Source organism: Mya arenaria, chromosome 4, assembly GCF_026914265.1.
Source record: "Mya arenaria isolate MELC-2E11 chromosome 4, ASM2691426v1".
In the NCBI taxonomy this organism is placed as follows: Eukaryota; Metazoa; Mollusca; class Bivalvia; order Myida; family Myidae; genus Mya; species Mya arenaria.
Window position 1 is genome coordinate 42187728 of NC_069125.1, and position 25349 is coordinate 42213076.

General features: G+C 34.6%; 1 protein-coding gene across 1 annotated transcript in view; it reads left to right on the forward strand.

The window, feature by feature from the left end:
* LOC128232734 (protein unc-13 homolog D-like) overlaps window positions 1–25007 on the forward strand; it is a 30219-nt gene extending 5212 nt beyond the window's left edge. Inside the window, exons 2-27 of the mRNA XM_052946451.1 lie at window positions 1635–1742; window positions 2334–2393; window positions 3367–3436; window positions 3889–4186; window positions 5166–5261; window positions 6401–6485; window positions 6816–6932; window positions 7578–7676; window positions 8452–8555; window positions 8883–9042; window positions 9433–9554; window positions 9746–9936; window positions 11707–11819; window positions 13434–13594; window positions 14922–15048; window positions 17017–17085; window positions 17475–17549; window positions 17826–17933; window positions 18261–18542; window positions 18935–19075; window positions 20357–20389; window positions 21092–21250; window positions 21688–21775; window positions 23454–23616; window positions 24165–24384; window positions 24726–25007. Of these exons, the coding sequence (XP_052802411.1) occupies window positions 1635–1742; window positions 2334–2393; window positions 3367–3436; window positions 3889–4186; window positions 5166–5261; window positions 6401–6485; window positions 6816–6932; window positions 7578–7676; window positions 8452–8555; window positions 8883–9042; window positions 9433–9554; window positions 9746–9936; window positions 11707–11819; window positions 13434–13594; window positions 14922–15048; window positions 17017–17085; window positions 17475–17549; window positions 17826–17933; window positions 18261–18542; window positions 18935–19075; window positions 20357–20389; window positions 21092–21250; window positions 21688–21775; window positions 23454–23616; window positions 24165–24384; window positions 24726–24872 (3396 nt within the window). The 3' untranslated portion in view covers window positions 24873–25007. The remainder of the gene's footprint in view (window positions 1–1634; window positions 1743–2333; window positions 2394–3366; window positions 3437–3888; window positions 4187–5165; window positions 5262–6400; window positions 6486–6815; window positions 6933–7577; window positions 7677–8451; window positions 8556–8882; window positions 9043–9432; window positions 9555–9745; window positions 9937–11706; window positions 11820–13433; window positions 13595–14921; window positions 15049–17016; window positions 17086–17474; window positions 17550–17825; window positions 17934–18260; window positions 18543–18934; window positions 19076–20356; window positions 20390–21091; window positions 21251–21687; window positions 21776–23453; window positions 23617–24164; window positions 24385–24725) is intronic.
* The last annotated feature ends 342 nt before the right edge of the window (window positions 25008–25349 follow it).

Below are 25349 nucleotides of genomic sequence, written 5' to 3' on the forward strand. Positions count from 1 at the left end.
CAGACTTTTTTTAGTAGCACACATTTTTTAACCCAGTGTTTTCACCAATATCGTGCCAAAATTAAGCCTTTTTCTTAATTCTTAAATATGTGGCAAACTTTTACTCGATGGAAAAATATGGGAAAATAAGAATATCAATTCTTTGTTTCTTTGTTTTGAAATAAACACACAAATACATTGATTTCTATTTCAGAAAGACCTGCCCCATTACCAAACTTTTGGAAAAAAACATTGCTGAACATCATGGCCTTTTTATTGAGTCCCTTAAAAACATTTTCAGCCTTCGATCACAGTTGAATACAAACACAAAACAAAGATCACTCAACAAAATTGTGGCAAAATTCCGCTGAAGATACATTTAACCAACAAGCTTTGAGCTTTGATTGTTCAGAACTTTTTTAAAGTTAAACTGTTGTCTGAAATCTTGTTAGAAGTACAGTAGTTAAGTTCATAAGTGTATCCTTTAAACTTAAAAAGCAGTATAATGATTTGATAGTTAACAACGATGATGTAAACAATGTGGTTAACTTTAACAAAGTTCTGAAGAATCAGCCATTTATGTTTTTTTCCCATAATTTTAATTAACAGTAAATTCCTCTTCCCTTAATTTGCCACTAATCAGACATGGAAAATTGTGGCAGTTGGTGGAGTATTGAAATGTTGGTGAAAAATGATGAAAACTGAAGAAAATCATAGGACTTTAGAAGTAGAAGTGTTCTTACACGGTACCACATTCTCCGATTTTCGAAATATGTCCGTTAAATGAAATTATCAAATAAAAATTAACTCATACTCAGGTGTGTTTATGTAAACATATGGCACAGCTCCACCACGGAAGTGTCGACAGCTCTTTTTCTTTGCACAACCGTAAAGTGGTGGAGCTGGCGTTTAGAGGCCGTGTATCTCGCTATAGAGTTTTTGTATGACAAAATTGATATTCATTTTGCCTAATTAAGCACCAGGGTAGTTAAGTACATTTTCAGTTGAAGGGAATTGCTTTTGAATTCATTATTAATTAGATTCATAGCGAATTATTATAAGCAACTTCATGGGTTTGGCTACAACATCATAATGAATTTTAAGTCTTAGATCATGTCCACAGCAATAAATGCTTTACCATGAAGCTTTTGAAAAAAAACTTTTTTTTTGTTCCAAATGTAGATGGCTGAATTAAAATATTTCAGTTTGAATGAATTGACTGTGTTTTGGTATGCTATGATCTGAAGTAATGTTCGCTGCATCTATTGCTTGTCTGGTGGCATATTTTTAGTATTTCTTCAAGTTGGGAAGAGCGTTAATTTGGAAAGGACGAACATGCTAATAGAAACCGTCGTTGCTTTGGCAACATACAAACCAGTTTTATGTTTGTGTGACTTTTCTAAGAAAAGTTTTGATAATAAAGTACAGTGAGATGTCCGCCATGATAGATGATTATTGAAGTTGTGTTTATATAATGTTATTTTAAGCAATGATTTTTGTTAGTACGACTTGGATTAAAATGTCCCAGTTGTCACCAACATCTTCTGAGGATATAGAGAGAAAGGTATTAATTCAAATACATTTAGAAAACAATTAGTAACACATTTTGATGATTAAAGTTTTGAATATTTGTTCAAAATTTCTGCTCATTTCAGTATGAGAACCTTTACCGTGGCCTGGTGCGGAGTTTGCTGCATCCATTAGGGGCTCCAGACACCACATCGGAACTTCGACCTGGGGACTTACTTGACTACCTTAGAAAGGTAGAGCATAGATTCTTGTCTCTACAACAGTTTTACTGAAGGAATAAAGGAGTTGATCTGCCACATTAAGATATGAAATGGGAAGTTTTGTTATCAGTCTGCAAGATATTTAACATACAATATACCTGTAAGCTCCATAGAGCTCTTGGAACTGTAGTATAGGATTGTAATACATATAAATTGAGAAAAATATTCTCAAAATATGACGACAATGATTACAGATGCATGCAACAAATGACAATATTTCTATAATACATAATAATATTGAGATCATCATGTTACAGTTTTCTAAAGTTTTATAATTCTAAAGTTGAAGCTGTTGTTTGAGAATAAAGGCTCACAATGTACAGGTTAATGAACATTTTGATTTTTAAGTTTGATGCAAAATGATGTTTAACTCATTTGACTTTTAAAAAAATGATCAAAACAATAGAAAGCACATGATTGGTCAATAATTGGCGCTTTTTTAACTTGGGAATTTGTGGCCTGGTTGATCACGTAGCTATTAATTCAAAAATACCATTATATTATAGGGCCATTTTTTTTTCATGAACCTATATATTGTACAACTCTAATACATTGTTGCCCCAGGTGTTTGATGTGGAGCGGGCAGATCATGAACTCTACATCATGGAGGAGATGCCTAACAGGGTAAGCTGTAGCGATTGAAATTCAATTAAAAACAATAATATAATACAGTTGAACACCGTTACCTCAAACTTGCCTGACTTAAATTCCTTGTATGCTGAAACTGGATGTAAAGGACTGACTAAAAAGTTCTTAATACTGAAAGTAAGCAATCCCGCTTAGCTGAATTTTTTCAAGGCTTGAGGTATTTTTACTGGTCCTTGGGAGTTCAAGCCAACATGATTTGACTGTATTTGGTAATAGAACTACAAAGTTGTAGATTTTGTTGTAATCAAAACTGAAGATTTTCAAAGCTGAGATGAGAAGAGTCACCAATATTTGTTTCTGTTTTTTTTATGATTTATAAAAAAATCAGCAATAAAATAATAATTGTTGTTTGCATTTTCTGATTTTTCGTGTGGGCCAATGATAATCGAGGATTATTCACATTTTCTGCTCATTATTATTAATTTATAGAACGTAACTGAAAATGCATTAAAAAAATAGTTTCCTTAGGGTATATACATTGTATCAGTTAATATATTTTTCCACCAAGGCTTTCTTGTTTAACTACAGTCAGGGCTACATGTACATCTACGCCCACTCTATTTTCTGGAGATCAACATAACTGAACTCTTACATATAGTTGGTTATCAAAATCGTTTAGATTGCCTTAATGGGTTAAAATACTTTAGTTTGATAAAATAAAATTTGATAAAAAAAAGTTGTCATGTAAATTTTAATTAAAGTTCTCGTATATTATTTCTCATGACAATATGTTCTTGAAAATCTTTCTTTTCTGCAATTGAATCACTGACTAAACACTTATCAATAATAGAAAAAAATTATCCAAAATGTAATAACTGTTTGCTAAAAGCTATTAACAACAGCAATAGGCTATTTAGTATCCAATTATTTACCAAATAATTCTTCTTTTTAACCAAAATTTCACACAAGGAGTTTTAATAGACAATGAAAATGTTCCTGTATGTTTCAGCCCGTCCGTTTGCAGGCAAATGTTACAGTACTGGAAGCAAATGGACTCCGAGGGGTTGACTTCTCTGAAGGTTTGTTAATTTCTATGATGTATTTTCTTCTTTTAAGATTGTTTATGACTTAATTATATAAGCAGTAAGTCAGTTAATTTTTATTCTCTTCTTTCCAGTTCACTTAACTTTTATAAGTAATGAAAACATTGCCCTGGAGAGTTTGAATGTAAGTTATAAATTAGAAGTATACTGGTATATAGAAAGGTAGTTTGTATGAGGCATATGGAAAAATATATATTTTAGTTTCTAGGTGCTCAAGTTAAACCTTTTGTGTTGTTGTTTTAAGTCTTGAATTCCATGTACATGTATCAACTTAACGATGTTATGAAAATCATACATAAAGGAAATATTAATCATTTGATTTTATGGACAAAAAGGTTTATTTTGTATGGGAATATTTTGGTGCTTGAGACATTGAGTTTCATAGATATAATCCTTAATTTTTCAATGATCTCTTTTTTTCCAAATAGACACATGCAACTCATACTGCCTTATCATGAACCAGCCAGCCAGGGGAAAGAACTCCAGTGCTAGCACCTCACCTAGAATGCTCTCCCCTCAAGTGAGCCCTAAATTTATCCACCGAAACTCCCCAAGGGGGAGTGCATCCTCTACCCCGACAGGCTCTCCCGTGTTTTCCTCAAACGAGATGGCAGGGTTGTCCCCCCAGCTGGTTCGCAAGGGGGCCAATTTTAGCGAGCCGGCAATTGCCAGGACAAGGACTGTGAAGAACTCCTCCCACCCCAAATGGAATGAAAGTTTTGTGCTGTATGTAAAGTTTTTATTTCTTTTTTTCTTATTTTCATATTTCAAATATAGTATTAGGGTGCAGCAAAAACATTGCGGATGGCCTATAGTAATCACTCTGTTTTGCACCATTTTTTTTAATGTTTTTTTCTTAATAATAATGTTCAATTCTTATATATCAACTCAAAACTTAATAAGTTAGCAAACGGTAACAATATACTCTTTTTTTGACAGTAATAGCTCAAACTTAAATATTGTTACTATGTTAACCTGTGAAAATTCTACAAATCAATGTACTTTTCACAAAACATTTTCAAAGGAACTGTATGAAGTATAATATTGCAATATGAAGGCATGTTTACTTTTCATACTAGAAGAATTTAACCCTTGACCATTGCTCCCTTGATTAAAATAAAAGAAATTGATAAATAGTGCAATTGAAATTTAAAATATAATAAATGGCATTACATGTTTGACATAATTATACTCATGACAAGACTTACCGGTATAACTTTGTGGCCCACTGTTTCCAAATTGTCCACCATGAAATGAAGTGTTTTAGCAAATGAATTTACCTTTGATAGAAATTTAAACACTTTTGAATGGGAAAATATGAAACTGACCTAACATCAACAGATGACAGTGTGATACAAGAGTCATAATACCGTAGAACATAATTATTGGACCCAATTTTTACGACAGTAAGCCTCCCTTTATAAGATAGATCTATGTTATTAACATTTGTAAAAAAAAGTTATTTAAAATTGAAAGGTGAAGGGCAATACGGCCATGTGCACAATACAAAGTTGACTAAATTTGAAATGAGTTAATGGCAATATATTTGTCCCTTAAAAATGTAAGCTAAGGTAGAATAGATATAACCTTTAACATATTTATGCCTGAATTACATTATTTAACAACCTTGTTAAAATATACATTTTAAGATCACACTCATACATACATCAGTAATCTACATTTACCTTATGTTCATATACTTCAGGGAGATCGAGGATTTCCATACGGATGAGCTGCATATTCATGTATGTGATGAGGAGGGATCACTGGATACTAAGCCGGAGAAAAAGCCTCTCAAAGCGTAAGTAGTTATTCAAATTAATCTTCTACAAGACTCCAGGTCAATGCAAACATGTACAATCTTAAAGGTGTTTTTGCCCTATATGATTGTCAAGAAATTTGCATGAAATATGAGACATGTGCTCACTGCACATAAATTACATGCAGCATCACTCGTATTTATTCCAGTAATGCCCCTTCATCAACTGATAATTTAAGAAGATTGTGCATTATATAGGATTGACCTGGAGAGCATGTCTTTTATTTTGCCTGAGCAGCATGGCAAACATATAGGGCTCTTGTTGCGCGTTGTTGTATTCCACGCCATCATACTTTCATATGTACTCCAATAAGCTATTGTTATTTAATCTTTACAGAACTTGACTTCAATGTTTATTCTCAGAATATCTTGACTGAGTGAGATCAACAACCAGATCACAAGATTAATTTGAAGATTAATGGCCCTAAAATTTGTCAAGATTTTACCAAAATCATGTTGTCAACTCTCTAAACTTGAGCATTCTTTTATTCAATTGTTACCAAAATTGTTCAATATGGAAACATATAGGTCTAGTAACATCAGTCTTACTCACACTTATTTATTGTTTAATCATTTTCCATTCCCAACGTGGACGCTCCAAGCAGGCTACATATTGTAGTAGAGGAAAACAAGTACTCAATCCCTCAATCCCTGTCACATATATATAGAGTCCTGTCCCTTTCTGTCCCCTTTTGTTCCAAAAGTATTCTATCCAGCAGCATAGAAAATTCCCAGTGCACCTGCTAATTGTTTGACATTTCATTGGATTAAACAAATACTTTTCGCTCTTGGCTTAGTAAAAAAATGTAGCTTTTTAAGTATTGCAATTACACTCATGAAACTTAAAAGGAATGCTTTTGAGCATCGGAAATTGTGGACCAACAATTTGTTTCACATTTCACCTACTCTAACTTAACTTACTACAGTCTGAAAAAGCTTGTGTCACATTTAGCCACATTTCTCAACAACACTACAATTAAAGCTTCATAATGCAAATACTCATGTTTTTCAACAAACATTTAGCATAGTTGTGTCCAAGCAGCTTCTGGGGATATGGTCATAGCTGTAGTTATACTTAACCTGGCAAATATTCCTGATTAATTTGCTTGGTATATGTTTAGGTTTCTAAGTGTACTACGACACAGTAGTGAACAAGACACCACTATCTCTGACGGTTGCTTTGGGAAAATCGTTGTTCCTGTCAGGGTAAGTTTTCATTGTTTTATTAAATGTCATTGGTTGAAGGGTTAGATTGAATGACCAGAGTGATTAATCAAGTGATCATGTTTTAAAAATAAAATGCAAAATCACATACATAAAAATCCTTTCATGAAACAAACCTATGTGTGTGGCCATTTAAATATATTACCTTAAAGGCACACTATTGCCAGTGCAAGTATTAAATGTTGACTAAAGTAACAAACTTAACACGTGTACATAAGTCAAAATAAATAGAGTTATTAAATAAACATTTCATATGAAAAGAAATCTTTTTTAAATTCTTTCCCTGCTATAAACTGTTTTTTTCCATTATAGGATATTTTGGCCCTGGGTACAGACGAATGGTACGATATCATGTCTATTGCCCCAAGCAAGGGCAAGCCACGTGCAGTGGGCAAGTGTCACCTTAGACTGAGTATCTCATACAGGCTGGTGAGTTACCATGGTGACAGTCACATAGATGTTTTCTTATCTGTAAACAAAATCGGCTTTTCAAAGAATTTGTTAGCTTGTTTGTTTTTTGAAGACACAATGTTGAGGTATTGTCAACCCTACTGTGGCTTTGACAATAACTAAACATTTGTTAATGCCATTCAAATGAAACTTATAACACATGTTTCCAGAGACAATATGCTCATGAATATCGGGGCCCTTTTCTCTGACTGAAATAATTTTGATGATTTTTGTGTTTCTTTTGCCCAAACTCAAGAGTTGTTTGAAAAAAAATGACAATGGAGAAGCGTTGACCCTCGTACTGCAGTGGCTTTGCTAAAATTTAACCCAACATTTATTGAAAAAAATTGATGCCTTGGACAGTCATCAAAATTATACTTTTTGGTAAACAAGCTTGAAGTATATTCAAGCAGTAGTACACTTGCGTTTACACGTTTTGAACCACTACCCTCTCCATGTTTTCCAATGTTAGAGTTTGGGGGTGGATAAACAATAATTCGACCTCACAGTTATGTCCCTAACCACTCATCTCACTGTGTTTTACCATTGTTTCAGTTTAAGGAAGTTCAAGCTAACAGATATGCCCCTAACCAATGCCCTCACTGTGTTTTACCATTGTTTCAGGCTCCTGGGGAAGGATGTCACTATTCCAGTGAGGATTATCTACAGGCCTACCGTCAGTTCCTCAAACACACCTATGCTACATCCAGGAAAAATCCCTCTGTAAAGATTATAATTCCCTTATTTGTAGCACATTAACATACATGGAAGAGTCAGTAATGGTTAAGTACTTTTTGATTTAGTGAAGTTGAATAATATTATCTCCTGCATCATTGGGGAGATATTGTTTTTGCTCGAGTTGTCTGTCCGTCCGACTATCTGTCTGCTGTCTGTCCATCACAAATTGTGTCCCACTACATATCTCTCGAACAGATTGAAGGATTTTGGAATAACTTGCCACAAATGATTACCCGGTGATACTGAGACAATGTGAAGAGCAGAAGTTACAACCAGCTCTGTTCAAGGTCAAACTTAGAGGTCAAATGTCATATAAATACATATCATGTCCACTCCATGTCTCTTGAACCACTTGAAGGATTTTGAAATAACTCGCCACAATTTATCATGGTATTAGGATGATGTGCAGAGTGCATATTACAACCAGCTCAGTTCAAGGTCAAGGTCACAGTTAGAGGTCAATGGTCATATGAATACAGTCTGCTCATATCTCTTGAAATAACAAAGACTGTGCAATTCCGTATTAAGGATTATATTTTGAACATAAAAATATTTATTTGTCTACGAGTTGACACAAGTACCTATAGGCTTGACATTTCACTCTTCAAATTCTTTATTTTTTTAAACTTAGTGCACTTGACCTATTTTGTTTATTTTAGGAGAGGGGAAAGAGTGGGGGACCAAATGATGAATTAAAAATAGAGGAGTTTGGTCTTTTAGAATGTAGTGCATTGTTTGAATGATGTTTTTTCTATTACAGAGGCACGTAGGTGACCAGTATGGATGCATGAGTCTGAAAGACCACAGAATCCTGAAGATGTTTGCAGAAGCCCACTGCATATCCAAGCTCTCACAGGCTATTGTGTAATGTCTATGTTTTAACTAACATCCTAGATGGAAGAAGCTTGCAAATTTATGAAGCTATCTTCTTTGAAGTTTGTTTCCAACAATTGTCTCTCAAAAGATGCTAATGTTATGTTTTCAAAATTTCATCATTTGATTGTAAATTTATACCTTCAGGATATTTTATTCCTGGCTTTCACAAGTGTATCAAACCATGCCAGGTCAGAGATTGCTTCTCACCCTTGAAAAAGTTTTTGACAAACAAAACTATTTGTTAGACTGATTGAAGGAATTTACAAATAACATACACAGAATATGCAGAGCATTAAAATGGTGAATCTCCTGCAGGAATGTGATCTGTCTGCTGGAGCTGCAGTGTGAGGATGAGCTTGATGACAGGGGAGACTTTACTCTCCTGTACGCCCTCGAGGACCTACATATTACCTGGGCGGCCATGCAGATAGGCCAGCAGAACGTCATAGATCGCATGCCTCTCACTGATATCGAGGTTTGGCTAGTTATCAATGTTTACCATGAAAGAAGAACTAAGAAAAAAATGGAAAATGTGCATTTTGTTTTCTGCCTGTGTTGTTGTTTCCTTTTAAAGAGGTCTGCTTTAAATTATAAAGTAGGATATAAATGCCAGATATATGGATGAATTGTTTTAAGAAAATGAAAGAGAAGGAGAACAATGTGAACCATTCCATTAGTTTTGAGTAAATGATCATGTTGTAAAAAAAATAAATAAATGTATTCACACGCTTTATTCATGATGTATTTCCTAAGTGTTCCCTTAATATCTACAGTCAATTTATGATGTAGCTTAAGAGTTCACTTATATATGTATAACTTATAGAATTAGTATGATTTTTTTAACATGTAGTGCCTTTTTCCCCAGTTGTCAAACTACCGGCGTGTGGCAGCACGTTACATTCAACTGAAGAGTAGCAAGGTGGATGAATTACCTCCCCTGTTTCCTCCTTCCATGGAAACTCTCCATGTGCTCAAAGCCAGACTTTGGTACATATTTTCATAAGTAATAAGTTTATTCTAATTTTATTGTAAATTATGTCATTGATATTAACAATTAATGGTAGATACATTTATTACAGCTAGATTCGTCTTGGTAAACTTCCTTGTATCAAAAACATTCTAGGAAATTCACCTGGCCAGTCATTCTTGTAAACCTTTAACTTACCCTGCACTTTCAGTGTGGTAGTCCAGCTGCTAAGCCTTGACCTTTGGGAAGCCAGCTGTGACCCAAAGGCTGACATATCAGACCGTCTCACGAAGAAGCTTCAAGCAGGGATTGAGGATTGGATCCAGGAACGTGTGGCTGAGGTCCACGAGACAAAGACGAAGGTCAGGGACAAGGTTACGGTGGAGATTGAAAATCTCATTGGTAAGAAAAAAATTGAGATGCTGTCAACTTTGTGCATGAACTTAATAAGTGTAAAGGCAATCAGTTATTGATTTCATGCAGAACAATGATGGGGTGTTTAAAATGTGAAAATAATTATCACTGTTGATGTATGTTAAAGGAGATACATGAAAGGTAAAAACATTTATTTATTTTAGTAGGAAAGTAAGTTATGATGGTTTAGATGGTGGCCTTTTTTTTTCAAATGATATAAAAATTTGTATGGGTGTGTGAAATTGTTCTGAATTTTGATAGGTTTTTGGCGTTTGGTTAATGAAGCACTTAATGTATAGTTTGTACTTAATTACAATAATATATTTAAGCATTAGGTTGCATTGTTCAATTGAGTAACTGGGAAAGAAATCGCCTAAGATTCTTGACAAGCTGTTTTGTGGAATAATGATTGCATCTTTGTGTGACTAAATTTTAGAATCACGACTTAAAAAATGATTTGCTTGCTACAAAATAGATTTGATAACAAATTGTTCAATCAAGATAATTAAAAGATATGAAAAAAATTGTAAGAATTCTTCTAAAAGCTATTCTATAATAAAAATGAGAATGAGGTCTTGAGCTGTTCTCGAAATGCCTCGCCTTCCCAACGCTCGCCTGATATGCTGAAAACAGCTATAAAGCGCATCTTTTTTAATTGAGTCTGGTCGAGCCAGCCGGATGATAGTGACTTTCATCAATGTTGATTACATATATGTTCTTTGCTGTATTTATTTAAAGGGTGTACGTACACCAGTCTGGTGGAGCCAGCTGGTCTTGCCAATTTCCCTACTATTGCATCATTGTCTAGTCATGTATGTTGTTCATAGTATGTATCTTTCTTTTTATTACATATATATATATATACTTTTAAATAAAAATAAAATTCTGAGTTCAATGCAGTTCCCTTAACTCGTCCGGTTTTGTACATCCTGGTTTCATCTGGCGGTCGTTCCTTGTGGCGGTTTTTTAGCTGTCCAGATATGGAAAAATAACTTTAAACTTCCGGCATTCTAGAATAAATGCCCTTATTTCAATTCAAACAAGTGTTGTTATTATTTCCATACATAGTGAAACCAGGTTGTCCATTACTCCGGAAACAATAGAACATAAATGAATTTTATAAACATATAAAAGTATTTATGTCTTTGTTTGATATTAATAAGATGTATATTTAGACCAATGACGTCAGAGCCAATTGTCTTATCGTCTTAAATCATGTGACCGAAACTTTAAACCACGTGACTAATATCAGCCAATCAAGGCACTCCTATTCCATCACTCTTCGTTCAGATTCAAAGCAGAACCATGCTAAAAAATTTTTGGAAAACCACCTCCTCCTCTCCTACCCTACAACGTAAGACATTATTGGCTCACCTCACTTTTGAGTTTATTTTATTTTTATTTTCTTATTCCTTTTGTTTTTATATTTTATATTTGTTCTTACATTATGGCGGTTTTTTAGCTGTCCAGATATGGAAAAATAACTTTAAACTTCCGGCATTCTAGAATAAATGCCCTTATTTCAATTCAAACAAGTGTTGTTATTATTTCCATACATAGTGAAACCAGGTTGTCCATTACTCCGGAAACAATAGAACATAATAAAAACATGATTTGAATTTTTGTAGCTTCTTTCTTAAACACTGAATCCAGATGTCATTGAATTTAAGCACGAGACCAAGGACTTCATTTATTCATTTTGTTTATTACCATATTTAATATTCCCAATTATAAAATCTTTGTGTTTTACTGTTGCAGAGTTGGTAAATGTGACTGCTTCCCACTGCACGATTCTGCCAGTGTTGCGACTGTTCTTCAACAGTCTCGGCATCAACTACTACAGGCTCGTCAGCTTTACCCTGGAGAAAATGGTATGGATTTCTGAACATTCTCAAAATAACATCAAATTGTAAAGTGTTTTAGCTCGACTATTCGAAGAATAAGGAGAGCTATCCTAGTCACCCGAGCGTTGGCGTCCGCGTACCCACTTAAGTTAAAGTTTGCGTACCACCTCAAATATTTTCAAAGTCCATTGACATCTGACTTTTAAACTTTGCACACTTTTTCACCATCATGCCCCCAGCCTGTACACAGGAGGAGGTAACTCTATCAAGCATTTTGACAAAATTATGCCCCTTTTTCTACTTAGAATTTACATTAAAGTTTGCGAACCACCTCAAATATTTTCAAAGTCCATTGACATCTGGCTTTGAAACTTTGCACGCTTGTTTACCATCATGCCCCTAACCTGTACACAGGAGGAGGTAACTCTATCAAGCATTTTGACAAAATTATGCCCCTTTTTCTACTTAGAATTTACATTAAAGTTTGCGTACCACCTCAAATATTTTCAAAGTCCATTGACATCTGGTTTTGAAACTTTGCACGCTTGTTCACCATCATGCCCCCAACCTGTACACAGGAGGAGGTAACTCTATCAAGCATTTTGACAAAATTATGCCCCTTTTTTTCTTAGAATTTACATTAAAGTTTGCGTACCACCTCAAATATTTTCCAATTCAATATATGTAAATATCTCAGCACATCATGTATTGCATTGAAATCTAATCTAACAGTGATCCATGCATGTTTCGCCAAAACTTTTCAATCCATACACCAAAAAGCGGCGGAATAGTTGAGTGCGATGTCTCTGTGACAGCTCTTGTTATACCCCTTACAAATGAAATTTAAAGTGTATATTTAAGTCACCCTGTGAAAGATCGGTTGCATTTTTTTTTGGTGCAGAGCATAACTTGAAAACTACCACATGGAATTTAAATAAACTTCATTCAGTGATAGAACTTAATGAGAGGAAGTGCAGTGTACAGGAACCTTAACTCTATTATAGTTAACTACAGAATAATTGCCCTTTGTTTCTTTTAATAACTAAATTGTATGTTAATATTTTTTATATGATATGCTCATATAATTTTGAAGGCACCAAGGGGCCATTCCCTCAGAAAATTAAAAAGTGGTTTCTATAAGACGGTGACAGCTTGATGAAATTTTCATTTCTGAACTGTAAGTAAGAAACGAACCGAGAATCCTTGATGCAATTGGCCTTTTAGCTAAAATTTTTAGGTTTTGTGGTTTTTAGTTGATTAAAATGTCAATAAATGTTGTCCTCTTTTACCATAATAATGTTTTCCTTCAAGTAATTAATTCACTTAAATATACTTGTTAGGCTGATAAATTTACACTTGATTGTTCATTTTATTTTTTAATACATGTATATATCAATTGAAGGAGTTATTCTAACTGTTAGTGGAAGGGGCGTAGATGTCTATTTAAAGGAAAACATAATACTTGAAATACCTCCAATGTATTGAATTTCAAGAGGAAACTTTAACAGTTGTGATCGATGAAAAAATTGTTTGGGCATGAAGAATTAATTATATACAGCATCTGCTAATTAACATTAAAGGCGAAATTGAAGCAGAAATATTTTATTCTACAATTTTTTACCCAAATGCTATTTCCTTCAGATCTCGGCAGAGTCGATGAAGATCACGGAGAAGATGAATCAGTATAAGAAACGCTACCACAATTTCTCTGTGAACATCATGATGGCAAGCAGGCAGTCACTGAGATTGTATTTCTCCGTGCGTACACTGCATGGTGTGATTAGGGAAAATGTCAGCAGGAGGTAGGTAGATGTTAAATACACTACCAACCACACATATTTTGCAAAAAAACACATTGCTGCTCTACGGGAAATTGTGTTGTTGCTGTCAATTGTGGGGACGTATTCGGCAGTAGCCAATGCAGTGGAATATGTTCATTAATGATTTACAGCTTCCTTTATTAACCTTAATTAAAACAGATTAAACAGATAACGTCGGCTGTAAGGAAAAACTGTGGTGCATAGCAAAATCTGCAAAAAACGCGTGGTTGGAATTGTAGCTGCAAGTGTCATGATTAAGGACATGTCTGAAGTCTGAGTTCAGACTCAAGTGGCCAAACTGCATAATTTTTTCTCCCACCTCAGATCAGTAGATCAATTAATTTAACCATGCTAGAAATTCTTATCTTGCCCACGGACGAAGATAAAATGCCCGTATGGAACTTCTTTTAATGGTCACCACATTGTAATTACCTCCCTTGTTGAAGACTGTCGTCTGTAGCGCATCATGGAAACCTTGTCTTGTGTCAATATTTAGAACGCTAGTTAATTATTTCTCACTTCAAATGTCACCAAAAAACAGTTTCCACGCACCTTTCAAGAAATAATGCTTCACTCTTCTTAGAACTATTTAAAGACCGATCAGACCATTTACATACTCTGAATCACTGCGCGAATATCCATGACAACCATGAATTATCGCATATCCATACGCAATTATTTTCACTAAGCACAAAAGAGTTCCAGCAAAAAAATACATTTTTACTTAATTTTGTTTAACTGAGGTGGGAGAAAAAGCATCTACCATAGCCGCTCGTGTAAGATAGGTTCATCCCGACCCTTGCGCAGGGTGTTTTGCGGAAACTTGGTAAACCTTTCCATCTGATTGAGTTTTTACAAGGAAAAAATGCTCTATTTTATTACTACATGTATTTGAAATTGTACCATTTCTTACATTTATTTTTGTAAATCCAGTGGAATAAAGATGATTCTTTGTAAATTAATAATAGTGCTTTTCTGAATCTAAGTCTAGACTTGGACTTGGGCCCTTGTCTAGTTTAGCATTTAAAAATGGCCATGTACCTATGTTTAAAATGATCATACAACTAATAAGTGGATCATGCAGATAAATTCCAAAAAATCTACAACAGACTTTCATTTTAATTAAATCTTTATGTTTGAATTGTACATATATGCATGTTGGTCTGGCTGCAACCCCTTGAAGGTTATTCAACAAAAATTTGGTTAAAATTTTCAGTTATTTTACATTCAAAAGTTTGTAGGGCTCTAACTTTGTTCCTTGGTGAAAAGCACTTTAGTATCAGTATTCATCAGTTATTTTATTTGGCAGGGACTCCTTCCGCCTTGGTCTGTCACACTACCAAGATTGGTTTGAGGAGTCAATGAACTACTGGCTACAGACATTTCGCACTGAGTGTGTGCAGCGCATGGAAAAGGCCCTTGAAATTGACAAAGATGTATGCGTTTTTTGTGTTTTTTTGTTGTGTTTTTTTGCAGGACCTATTTTTAGGTTGATTATGTCAAAAACATGTTGCGGTACTGTTGAAGCTTAGTGACTGTGGTGATGGCTGCTAGATGTTACATTTTTAACTCACCGTGAGTTAAAAATGTAACATCCAGCAGCCATCAGTCTCACCTGTGCACAAAGTGCTCAAGGGTTGGCTATTGTGATGATTGAGTGTCCATCATGTGTTTGTTGTCAAAATTTTCATTCAAACAACATATCCTACTAAACCAGGGGGCCAATTTCAACCAAAATGAACAGTAATGTTCCTTGTATGGTCCTTAGCAACCACTTTCTTAGTAACCAATGACTACCTTGACAATGGCTTGCTTTTCTATTAATCCTCACATTCCTTAGCAACCATGAACCCTTTAAGAAATCACATATGGCCTTGTCATTTCTTTATTTTATAAATCATATGATTAAGGAAATAAGTTTTTCATCAAATTATTTTGTAATATGTATTATGCTGTGACTTTTACTTAGCATCTTTACTCTATTAAATCATGTTTGCTTTGTCAGAGCATTAATGCCTTCACCAAGGTTTCCATGGAAACAATGTTAGTATGTTGACAATTTTTTTTACTTCTCTCATTGCTCACTCCTTTGCATTTACATTAACAGCTGTCACAGGACCATGTTCCTACAACTGAATAAACATCTAGGAGCAACAACGACCATCCTATATGCTGACGCATTCGCTTGACAAATACATAAAGTTGCCATAGAAATGGATTACTGTGAAAACATTTATATTCGTTGGCATGAAATTTCGTGGTTTGTCGAAATTTTACATTTTCGTGGGTACTTGAAATCGTGGTTTTCCATTTCTGCAAAAAAATTTCCTAAACTGCGATCGTCCTAAATCGTCTGCATTATCTCCACGTGCTGGGCACATGATTTCCCTCTTCTACGTCATACGGTTTATGACTCGCAATAGTGGTACAACATGCCAATTAGTGCATATACCCTATCAATTATCGATTTCATTGGAAATTAAGGTCATAAAAGAAGATGCACCCTAATCAGCGAAGCCATTGAATACCAATTAAGAATTTTGTAAACTGTGAAAACACCGAAGAGGTGCGTATATTTGAGTAAACAATCAATTTAATTGATTAAATATTTCTTTAAAGAAATAATGAATTGATTTAGTTTGTTATTTGTTAAAGGCAAATATAATATACTACCAAAACAATAATAGTAAGATATACAGTGAGTTCGGTATTTACACTATATACTGCACCTCTGTGAAGAATATACTATGTGCGTACATTACATAGTATACATAACAAGGCAATTGAAAAGGTGAGTAAAAGGACTATATTTCGTGGGATCTTAAATTCGTGGATCACCCCACCCACGAAAACCACGAACATTAATGTCCCACGAACATTAATGATTTCACAGTATATACAAACAAGCCCTGAAACGGAAATCATTATCAACAAATTGACATGACGCCAATATGCTTCGATTTGTGAAATTGTAGAAGCCTTTTACAAATATATGTACAAGATCTTTCATTGAATATATTTTTTGTTTGTTTTTAAAGGCCTAGTTTAACGAATGTTTGAAATGACAATTCCCTGCTGTGCATCTCCTGCTATTTGCACTGGTGTCACAGTAAGGGCCAATTTCCTGTGTATTTGCTTATTGGGTCAGGGCCATTTAGGGTCCATTTCTATAATAAAAACTACAGCAGGATACTCAGATCAGAGATCTGATAATACTCACCAGGCAATTAGATTAAGATCAATACACAGAGGTTGTGTACTATACACCGATTTGGGGTGGATGGGGGTGTCACTTAAAGAAGGCTTAAACTAGGCCTTTAACCAGCTTGCTAATTTCCATTTGTGACCTAAAGATGAGTGCCATGTCTTTGCAGAGATTTAAATGTGCCCCATCATACTTTCAGGTTGTTGTTGTGACGAGCCTGGTGAAATACTCGCATTCCTCTGTTGACGTCCTGTCATGTTTTGCTCAGGTTTGATTCTCTATCATATCTTGAAAATTATGTCTTTCATATAAATCATTAGAAATTGCATATTTTTTGGTTGTGACATTAGCCTTTTTAGAACTCATTTGTCTGTCGACATCCTTTCTTGTTATGCTTAGGTTTAAATCTTTTATCTTGTAAATTATATCTGTTATTTAAGTGAGACTATTTTACACATGTATGGCACTTTAAGTGTGATCAATGCACTATGTTGTACGCATACATGTATTTTATTGTAGACTGTGAATCTTAGACAGCATACCGGTACTAATATCTTCAATGTCCTGTCACATAACAATGGTGTATTATGGTTTGGAATTACATCGTATTTATAATCTTTCATCATGTTCATCACAAATCATGTTTTCAATTTAAAGGTGATTGGAGAATGGAGGAAGATAGATATCCGAGACCCGGACAGTGCCTTGATGGGGGTGATCAATGTCACCGATGTATGTACAAGTATTATCGATAGAACAATCAGTTTCTGACAATCAACCTTAATTGAAGTTATATTCTTGTACAATTATTCATAATCCTTATTTACTATGCTTAAATTATGTGTATGTTATAAATATTATTTACCTTTAAGTTCATATTCAGAATTACTTTCTTAAATACACTACTATTTGCAGAGTTTTGCTTGCATCATAAGTAAAGCCTTTAACTGTTTGGTTATTCCACTATGATAGGCATAGCAATTCTCAAATGGTCTTGTTCATCTTCAGATTATCTGTGATGGAGCAAGACTTTATGCTCAGAAGATTCAGTCCATCTTGGAAAGGAACTGTTACTATGACAACAACCGAAATGCTGAATTTGATATCAATGACAGGGTAAGACATATGCTCCTCAGGAATCCACAATGAATCAAGTCTTGTCCATGCATGCAATGGAATATCTTAAGAAGTGTCAAACACCTTACTACATTAAAAATTTGCATTACACTGAATAATAAATTGCAAGCCTTGCACACTCAAATTCAACTATTTAATTTTTTGTTATAAATGTCACATTAGGACGCTTGTTTTTCAATTTTAACAAGACGACATTTAGCTGTGAGGTTGAGTGAAGTCATGTGGTAAAGAGATACATGTAGGTGTATGATGAACATGGATGTAGTTGAAATCATGGTTGACTTGGACTAGTTATGACCCTTTCAGTTGTGTATAACCGTGAACAACATTGAGCATGTTAGGCTGTACCTATCGGAACTCTCTGAGCTGCTAGCCTGGGACACGGTGATCATGATGATTTCCACAAGCCACAACGATGATGCTGTTGGCAAGCAGGCACATGACACGCTTCAACGCCTAATTGACACAGCCAATGAGGAAATTTTGTCCAAATGTGCAGGTCTGCTACAACAAATTTGTGACAAGATGAAAGTGGTGATTGATCGATTCACGGAGCTCTTCACAAAAAAATCCCCGGAGAAGACTTCCGTATGTTTGTTTGTCAATTTGAAAAATGGAATGGCTATACATAGAATTACGTTCGTTTTTTTACTGTATCTAGGTGAATTTTCCATAAAGGTTTGAGCATTTTTGCAATGGCGTATCTAACCATGTTCTTAAAATTGTTTCATTTTCATAATGGAAATGATTCTTTAAGCATGGAAGCTTGATTTAATTGAAATGTAGTAGGGGCTCTTTTTCCTCAAAGAAGAAACATGAAACTACCAGTATATATTGAAATTTTTCAATATCTTCTTTTGATTAAAAAAATAATGTAGGTTTGGATTTCAATAACTTGCTTTTTTTAAATAAACTTGATAATTATCAAGGGTTTACACAATCCAGTTATTAATTCATACAATGTCTTCTTTACCTTGCAGTCAGTGGACCCATTGCTGGGCTACATTGCAACCAATCTGCAGACGCTTGAGGACCAGCTTATGCCGAAAATGTTTCCATACATGATTGAGCAGCTATGGTCGGTTGTAATATCTACACTGTGTGCTCAGTTAAAACCTGGGGTGAGTGTTTGTCATGTATAAGCACTTGCTTGGTTTCATTGAAAGAAATATGAAGATGCTTTCAAGGACCAGCTTATGCCAAAACTGTTTCCTAATATGATCAAGCAGTTCATAATCCTTACATGATCAAGCAGCTTATATAATGATCCATTGTTGTATTGTTATGGTGCGCTTAGATACATGCTGGGGTTGGTATAATTATGTCATAAATGAGGTTTTATAAAAATGTGTATTATAGGTGTTTTTTTATATTCTGCAAAATTCTGTATTCCCTGACAAAATCAGTTAAACTTTATATACTGACAGCTAGATATATCTGAGGGTTATATTGGGGTTGCACACATCCTACCTCATAAAACCTTATCAGTTAAACTTTATATACTCGCAGCTAGATATATCTGAGGGTTATATTAAGGTTGCACACATCCTACCTCATAAAACCTTATCAGTTAAACTTTATATACTCGCAGCTAGATATATCTGAGGGTTATATTAGGGTTGCACACATCCTACCTCATAAAACCTTATCAGTTAAACTTTATATACTCGCAGCTAGATATATCTGAGGGTTATATTGGGGTTGCACACATCCTACCTCATAAAACCTTATCAGTTAAACTTGATATACTCGCAGCTAGATATATCTGAGGGTTATATTGGGGTTGCACACATCCTACCTCATAAAACCTTATCAGTTAAACTTTATATACTCACAGCTAGATATATCTGAGGGTTATATTGGGGTTGCACACATCCTACCTCATAAAACCTTATGTTGTATGTAGCTTTAAAAGTATTTCTTCTATAGACATGATTCAAAGGAATGTTGGTCAGCATGGGAAATTGTGCACTCTCAATTTGTGTGACATTTCACTTTGTCTAACATTTTGGAGTAACAGCCCCAGAACTTGTTATACATGTACCACAAAAAGTATTGCACCTACATATATGAAACTTCATAGGAATGTTGTTCAGCAAGGGAAATTGTGCACCTAGGATTTTCTTTGGCATTTCATTCACTCTCACAGAAGAAATGGACTTTTCTAGTAACAAAATGGTCTGAAAATTCTTCAGGCTGACATACCAATGGCAGAATGTTGAATAGTTTTCTAATGCATATGTTGTTAATTCCAAACGTGGCCATTTACCATTTCTGTGTCCATGCAGTCAACGTTTAGGAGTATTCATCACTGCTGTGATAGCTTTAGTTGAATTTTACATTTATATTTTAAATATGTATCAAAAGGACTGGAAATAAATTCTCCTACATTGTTTTTTCAGAACCATCCAGAGTACTACCTGCAAATGAAGTCGGTATGTCATTACATGCATTAAAGTTTTTTTTGAATTTGTTTTCTAAATTCTGATTTCATTTTTCTGTAAGGTCAAATACATTCATAACGTGAATTTGTTAAAAGATTTTAAATTGAATCAACTAAGAGTTAATGAGCATTAGTTTAGTGATGCATGTTTAAATAAATAGTTGTAATTAAGATATGGTGAATCAAGTTTAAGTAAATACCTGTTAAAAGTTTGGTACTGGTATCAATTCTGAGGGGCCCTTGATGGCTTTCGAACCCCAGAAGAAAGAGCAGACATGTTTACCATTACACCACTTCAACCTTTAAAAGCATGTGTTATATAATTTTTTATTATGTTAAGGTAGTGAAGTGCAAATGCATATGCCTCTCACCCAAGAGGACAGAGAATAGATCCCAACCCATGGCCACTTTTCTCATGTTCTCTCAAAATGGACACCTGGGGCCATATTCAATATCATAATTATCCTTGTCCTTAGGCACACCTCGGAGCTTTCATTTAGTTCATTGGCTATTTATTTAAATTCACTGTCCAATCAAAACACTTGAATTCTAATCTTGAGATTAAGTTAAATCTAAGGTGGTTATTGAACACAGCCCCAGTAATATAAAGTGTCTAGTTATCATTGGAACAGACCTAATATGATGTTTTATAACCTTTAAATGAAGCTTAACCTGTAACCTTTTCCATTTCCAGCACCTGCGGTGTTTGATGTCATTTTTTGGGCGCAGTGGTCTGGATGATCGTCAGTTGGCAAATCTCGATTGTGAGGCTCTACGAGACATGCTCGATATCAACGCCAAGCACACGGACAAACTCATGCTTGCGTACTTCGAGAATCTGGCTTCTGATGTGGTAGGTTGTACTTGGTAATTGAAAGGAGATCTTCTGATAAAGATTTTTTATTTGTTCCTTTACACGAAAGGTGTGATTAGATCTAATCTTTTCAATGCTTTTAATGCTTGAACTATTCTGTTCCTCAGAAAATAGGAAACTTAAGATTATATCTTTATATTGCTCAATTTTAGTTTTTGTAATGTAAAATATTATTTGAGCCTTTATCACCCCTTTTTAAAATTTTGGGGTTTCAATATAGAATCTTAGTTGATTTTAGCAGTAAATTAAAATGATCTTAGAATCATGTTTTCTTTTTTTTTGCTATATATTTGTGTGTGTTTTAAAAACAACAACTAAAAGTTGAGGAAATAAAAACAATTAATATGTTTTGATGTTAATACAGATTTTAAATAATTGAAGTTACGCCTAAAATCCTTGCTTGAATCGTCCCCCAGGTTACACCGACAGAAAGCTACGGGCATCTGGCATACAAAGCATCGTACCTTGAGGAGACGAGAGGGAACATTACTACCATTGTCACAGGTAAATGAAGTAACTCAATGGGCTGATTGTTCAGACCTTTAATCAAGTTGACAACATTGTTAACATCATCGTTGCTAAATTTCAAATTGTTACTGCTATGGAAGTTTGAAAAATACAATTGTGATCTGCTGTATTAAACTAACAAAATTTGAGATAACTGTTTCAGTTGTACTTGTTTCTATTTAAATATGTGAGCGCATCTTTTAATATTTCACATTCAAAAGTTAACAATGATGCATTAATCACATTGTCAACCTAACAAAGTTATAAACAATCGGCCCAATTTACTTTTTATGGTTACAAACTTTATACAGAATAAGCGTTGAAGCTAACAGTTTATAAGATTTTCTTTTGATAAGTAAATTAGTCATAAGTATGAGGGATGTTCAGGAAGTTTGCGGAATTTAACCATAAAATGAGCAAATTAGTTGAAAATGTTGGTTATCTGGTACATTTCATCATGCAAACCACATTGATAATAGAGAAATGATGAATTTAACAATTTGACAAAACATGTGGAATTGACTCGGGTTAAAATTATCTCAACATTTTTGAAACTGTGGTAATTTCTTCTGTATGATGTAACCATAATTAAATAGTGTAATTTGGCGCTAAAATATGTGACGCAAATGTCACATCTTCATATCAATTCATTAAATTCAAAGACGTTGTTTGAAGCAGCAAGAAGATCTGTTGCGAAATCATTGTTGTTTGGTCGCCAACTGGCCACATTGTATTACTTAGCATGGGAAATTTGTTCTTGGAACTAAAAATATTTTCAGGAGAGAATCTATAGTATTAATTGAGACATTTGAAGTTGTGGGAAGCTATTTGTTTACAAGTGGGTTGAATTTATTAGGAATGACGGAACATCCATTAAAGATGACAAGAGACCAGAGTGGTCAGCCATCCGCCATTGTCGATAGAAACATGGATCAAAGCAAAAAAAAAAAAGCAATGCTTCTGAAACCAAAAGTTTCATAGTATATGTGATAAAGTCTTCACATTTTCAGAGAAGGATGTAAAGACATGACACACACATTATATATTTTAATGCAAAATCAGCCTGCGGAATTTTTCTGAAATGTTGAGATAGTTCTGACCAGAATCAAGTACACACATTTGCATTGTCATGGAGACACTCACTTTATATGCATTTGATAAAACACTGCAATTTTATATAATTAATGTATAGCTTGTGTTGGACTTCATTTATATAAACATTTTAAACAAGACTTGTTCGCTCTATGTTAACATTTTTCAACTTTGATTATCTATGCCAGACTTAAGAGGTGGTTATATCTACCAGGTCCAACTCATGACCATTATAAATTTTCATGTAGTGATGTTTTTTTTCATAAATGCAAATTAAACACATGCTTCAATAGATAGAAGTATATTGCATCTCCTCACTGGATGGGACACTGATTGAGGATACAGTGACTGTGAAGTTCTATGTAGAGGTCAGCCCATGCCGCAGAGATGGTTTTGATTATTTTCGCCTCCAGTGTCTTATGCCACTAAATAGTTTGTACATCAATAGTATTATATGGCAGGGAGTTGCCAGGCCAGGATACAGTGGCCCCTAATGTAGTGGTAAACGTGCACCACAAGAAACTGTTGTATTCTCACATACCCCCACAGGACATATGCCACTAAATATTTTGTTCATCCACAGTGTTACGTGGCAGTGAGTTGCCGGGTCAGGACACCAGCGGATACAGTGACCCCTATGTTGAGGTCAGCCTTCAGCCCCAGAGCCTGTTTGGATTTTCCCGCTCCCAGAAAACACACATTATCAAGCAGAACCTCAACCCCGTCTTTAATGTCACCTTCCAGTTGTAAGTGGTCTAAAGATAGTTTAATCCCAGTTTTATAAAGAAAACAATGAAATGTTGATTCATGATTATTTTATCCCCTGTGATGTAACAAAGATGCAAAACCAGTAAGGACATATGTGTATAAACTGTTTCATCTTGAGAGGTTACTAAAACTGAAAATGAAATAGCAATGACAGAAACATGAAAAGTTTGAATATATATTATAACACTTGACTCTTAAAGCTATTTACTTAAAACATCAAAAACGTGGTTGACTTATGTGGGTGATTACTTTAATATTTCAATTCCCCTTGTCTATTATATAGTGAAAAATTGACTTCAATTATACATGAACTACAAGGTGTTCTGATGCTAGTGGGTTTGATAAATTGATGTGCATGCCATCATGCATCCATACAGCATGAACTCACACAAAACAACAATCATAAACTGAGTAGGCTTATTATGAAGTCACTAGTAAGAAATGAAAATGAAAGAATAAAGATACTGCAAATGTACTTGAATAACTTAGCCGTAGGGTATGAGTTTTTATTCCTGTTTTTCCCCAGTCCCAATATACCGAGGGAGGCATTGAAGCAGTCGGGCAGTTGTATCCTGTTGTCTGTGTTTGACCACGACCATATCGGGCGGGACGATTTTGCGGGTGAGGTGGTCATTCCACTGACCTTTTTGAAGAAGGTTGGGATGGCTGAAAGGTCAATGGACCGGATGCCTGCTATCATAATGCCCCTCAAGCGACCAAAAAAGCCAAACAATGGGCCTTATAAGGTATGACTTCAGTTATGTTCACTAGTAACTGAACTTTTCACAAGCCAAACGAAACCACTATGCAGTAATAACATTTTGTTGACGTTTCTTAAAAGTATACAATATTATCTATTATGTTTTGATTGAAAATCAGAAAAATATAATACAACATTTAAACAGATCTCAATGGACAGCTTTTGGATATGGTAACTAATTTTTTTTTTGCGTAATTTGAAACATTGTTTGAATGTTGCCTTATGATTCTATTGGAATGGAGTAGTGGTATTACAGGAATTGCTGCTACGTATGGTGAACTATTTCAAAGGGTTGAAAGCCATTTGAAGTACATTTTGAAATTTCAGATCCTAAGTTTGCGGGAATGGGATAAGGTAGCAAAGAAGTTTATTGTGGAGCGAAATCGGTTTATCCATCGTCAGCCTGTACGGACAGACAAACCACCGGATGGCGGGGGATTTTTCTCCAGTTTCTTTTCCACATTTACAAACTGAGGAGATTTCAGGAATATGGAGCAATGCATTCTTGTATAATATCCGACTGAGGCATAAGAATAAAAATGAAATAATTGCAATGTAAAAACTTCAAATGTGCAATCTAACTATTAAATCGTGTGTTTGTAGTATAGATGGGAGTAAATGAGTTAGTTGTGCTAGTCATGACAATATTACCTTTGTGTATGCTGATAGGTCTTTTTTCATAAACAATTTATATGTTCAATAATCTTTAAAAAATGGAAAGAAATTTGAATATCACATTTGGGGATTTTGTCTGCCATAAATAATTGAGAAGAGGGAGGGGGGGGGGGGGGGCAGGGGGAATTTTATTTTGTCCCGGGGGGGGGGGGGGTAAGTTTGTGGTCCTATTTATTGATATCCTGGTAGTAGTTTGATTTTATTCATTAATGTAATAATGTTTGTGGCAACATATCTTTGTTATTGTCTTGGGCATCTGTGACTGATATCAGTCAT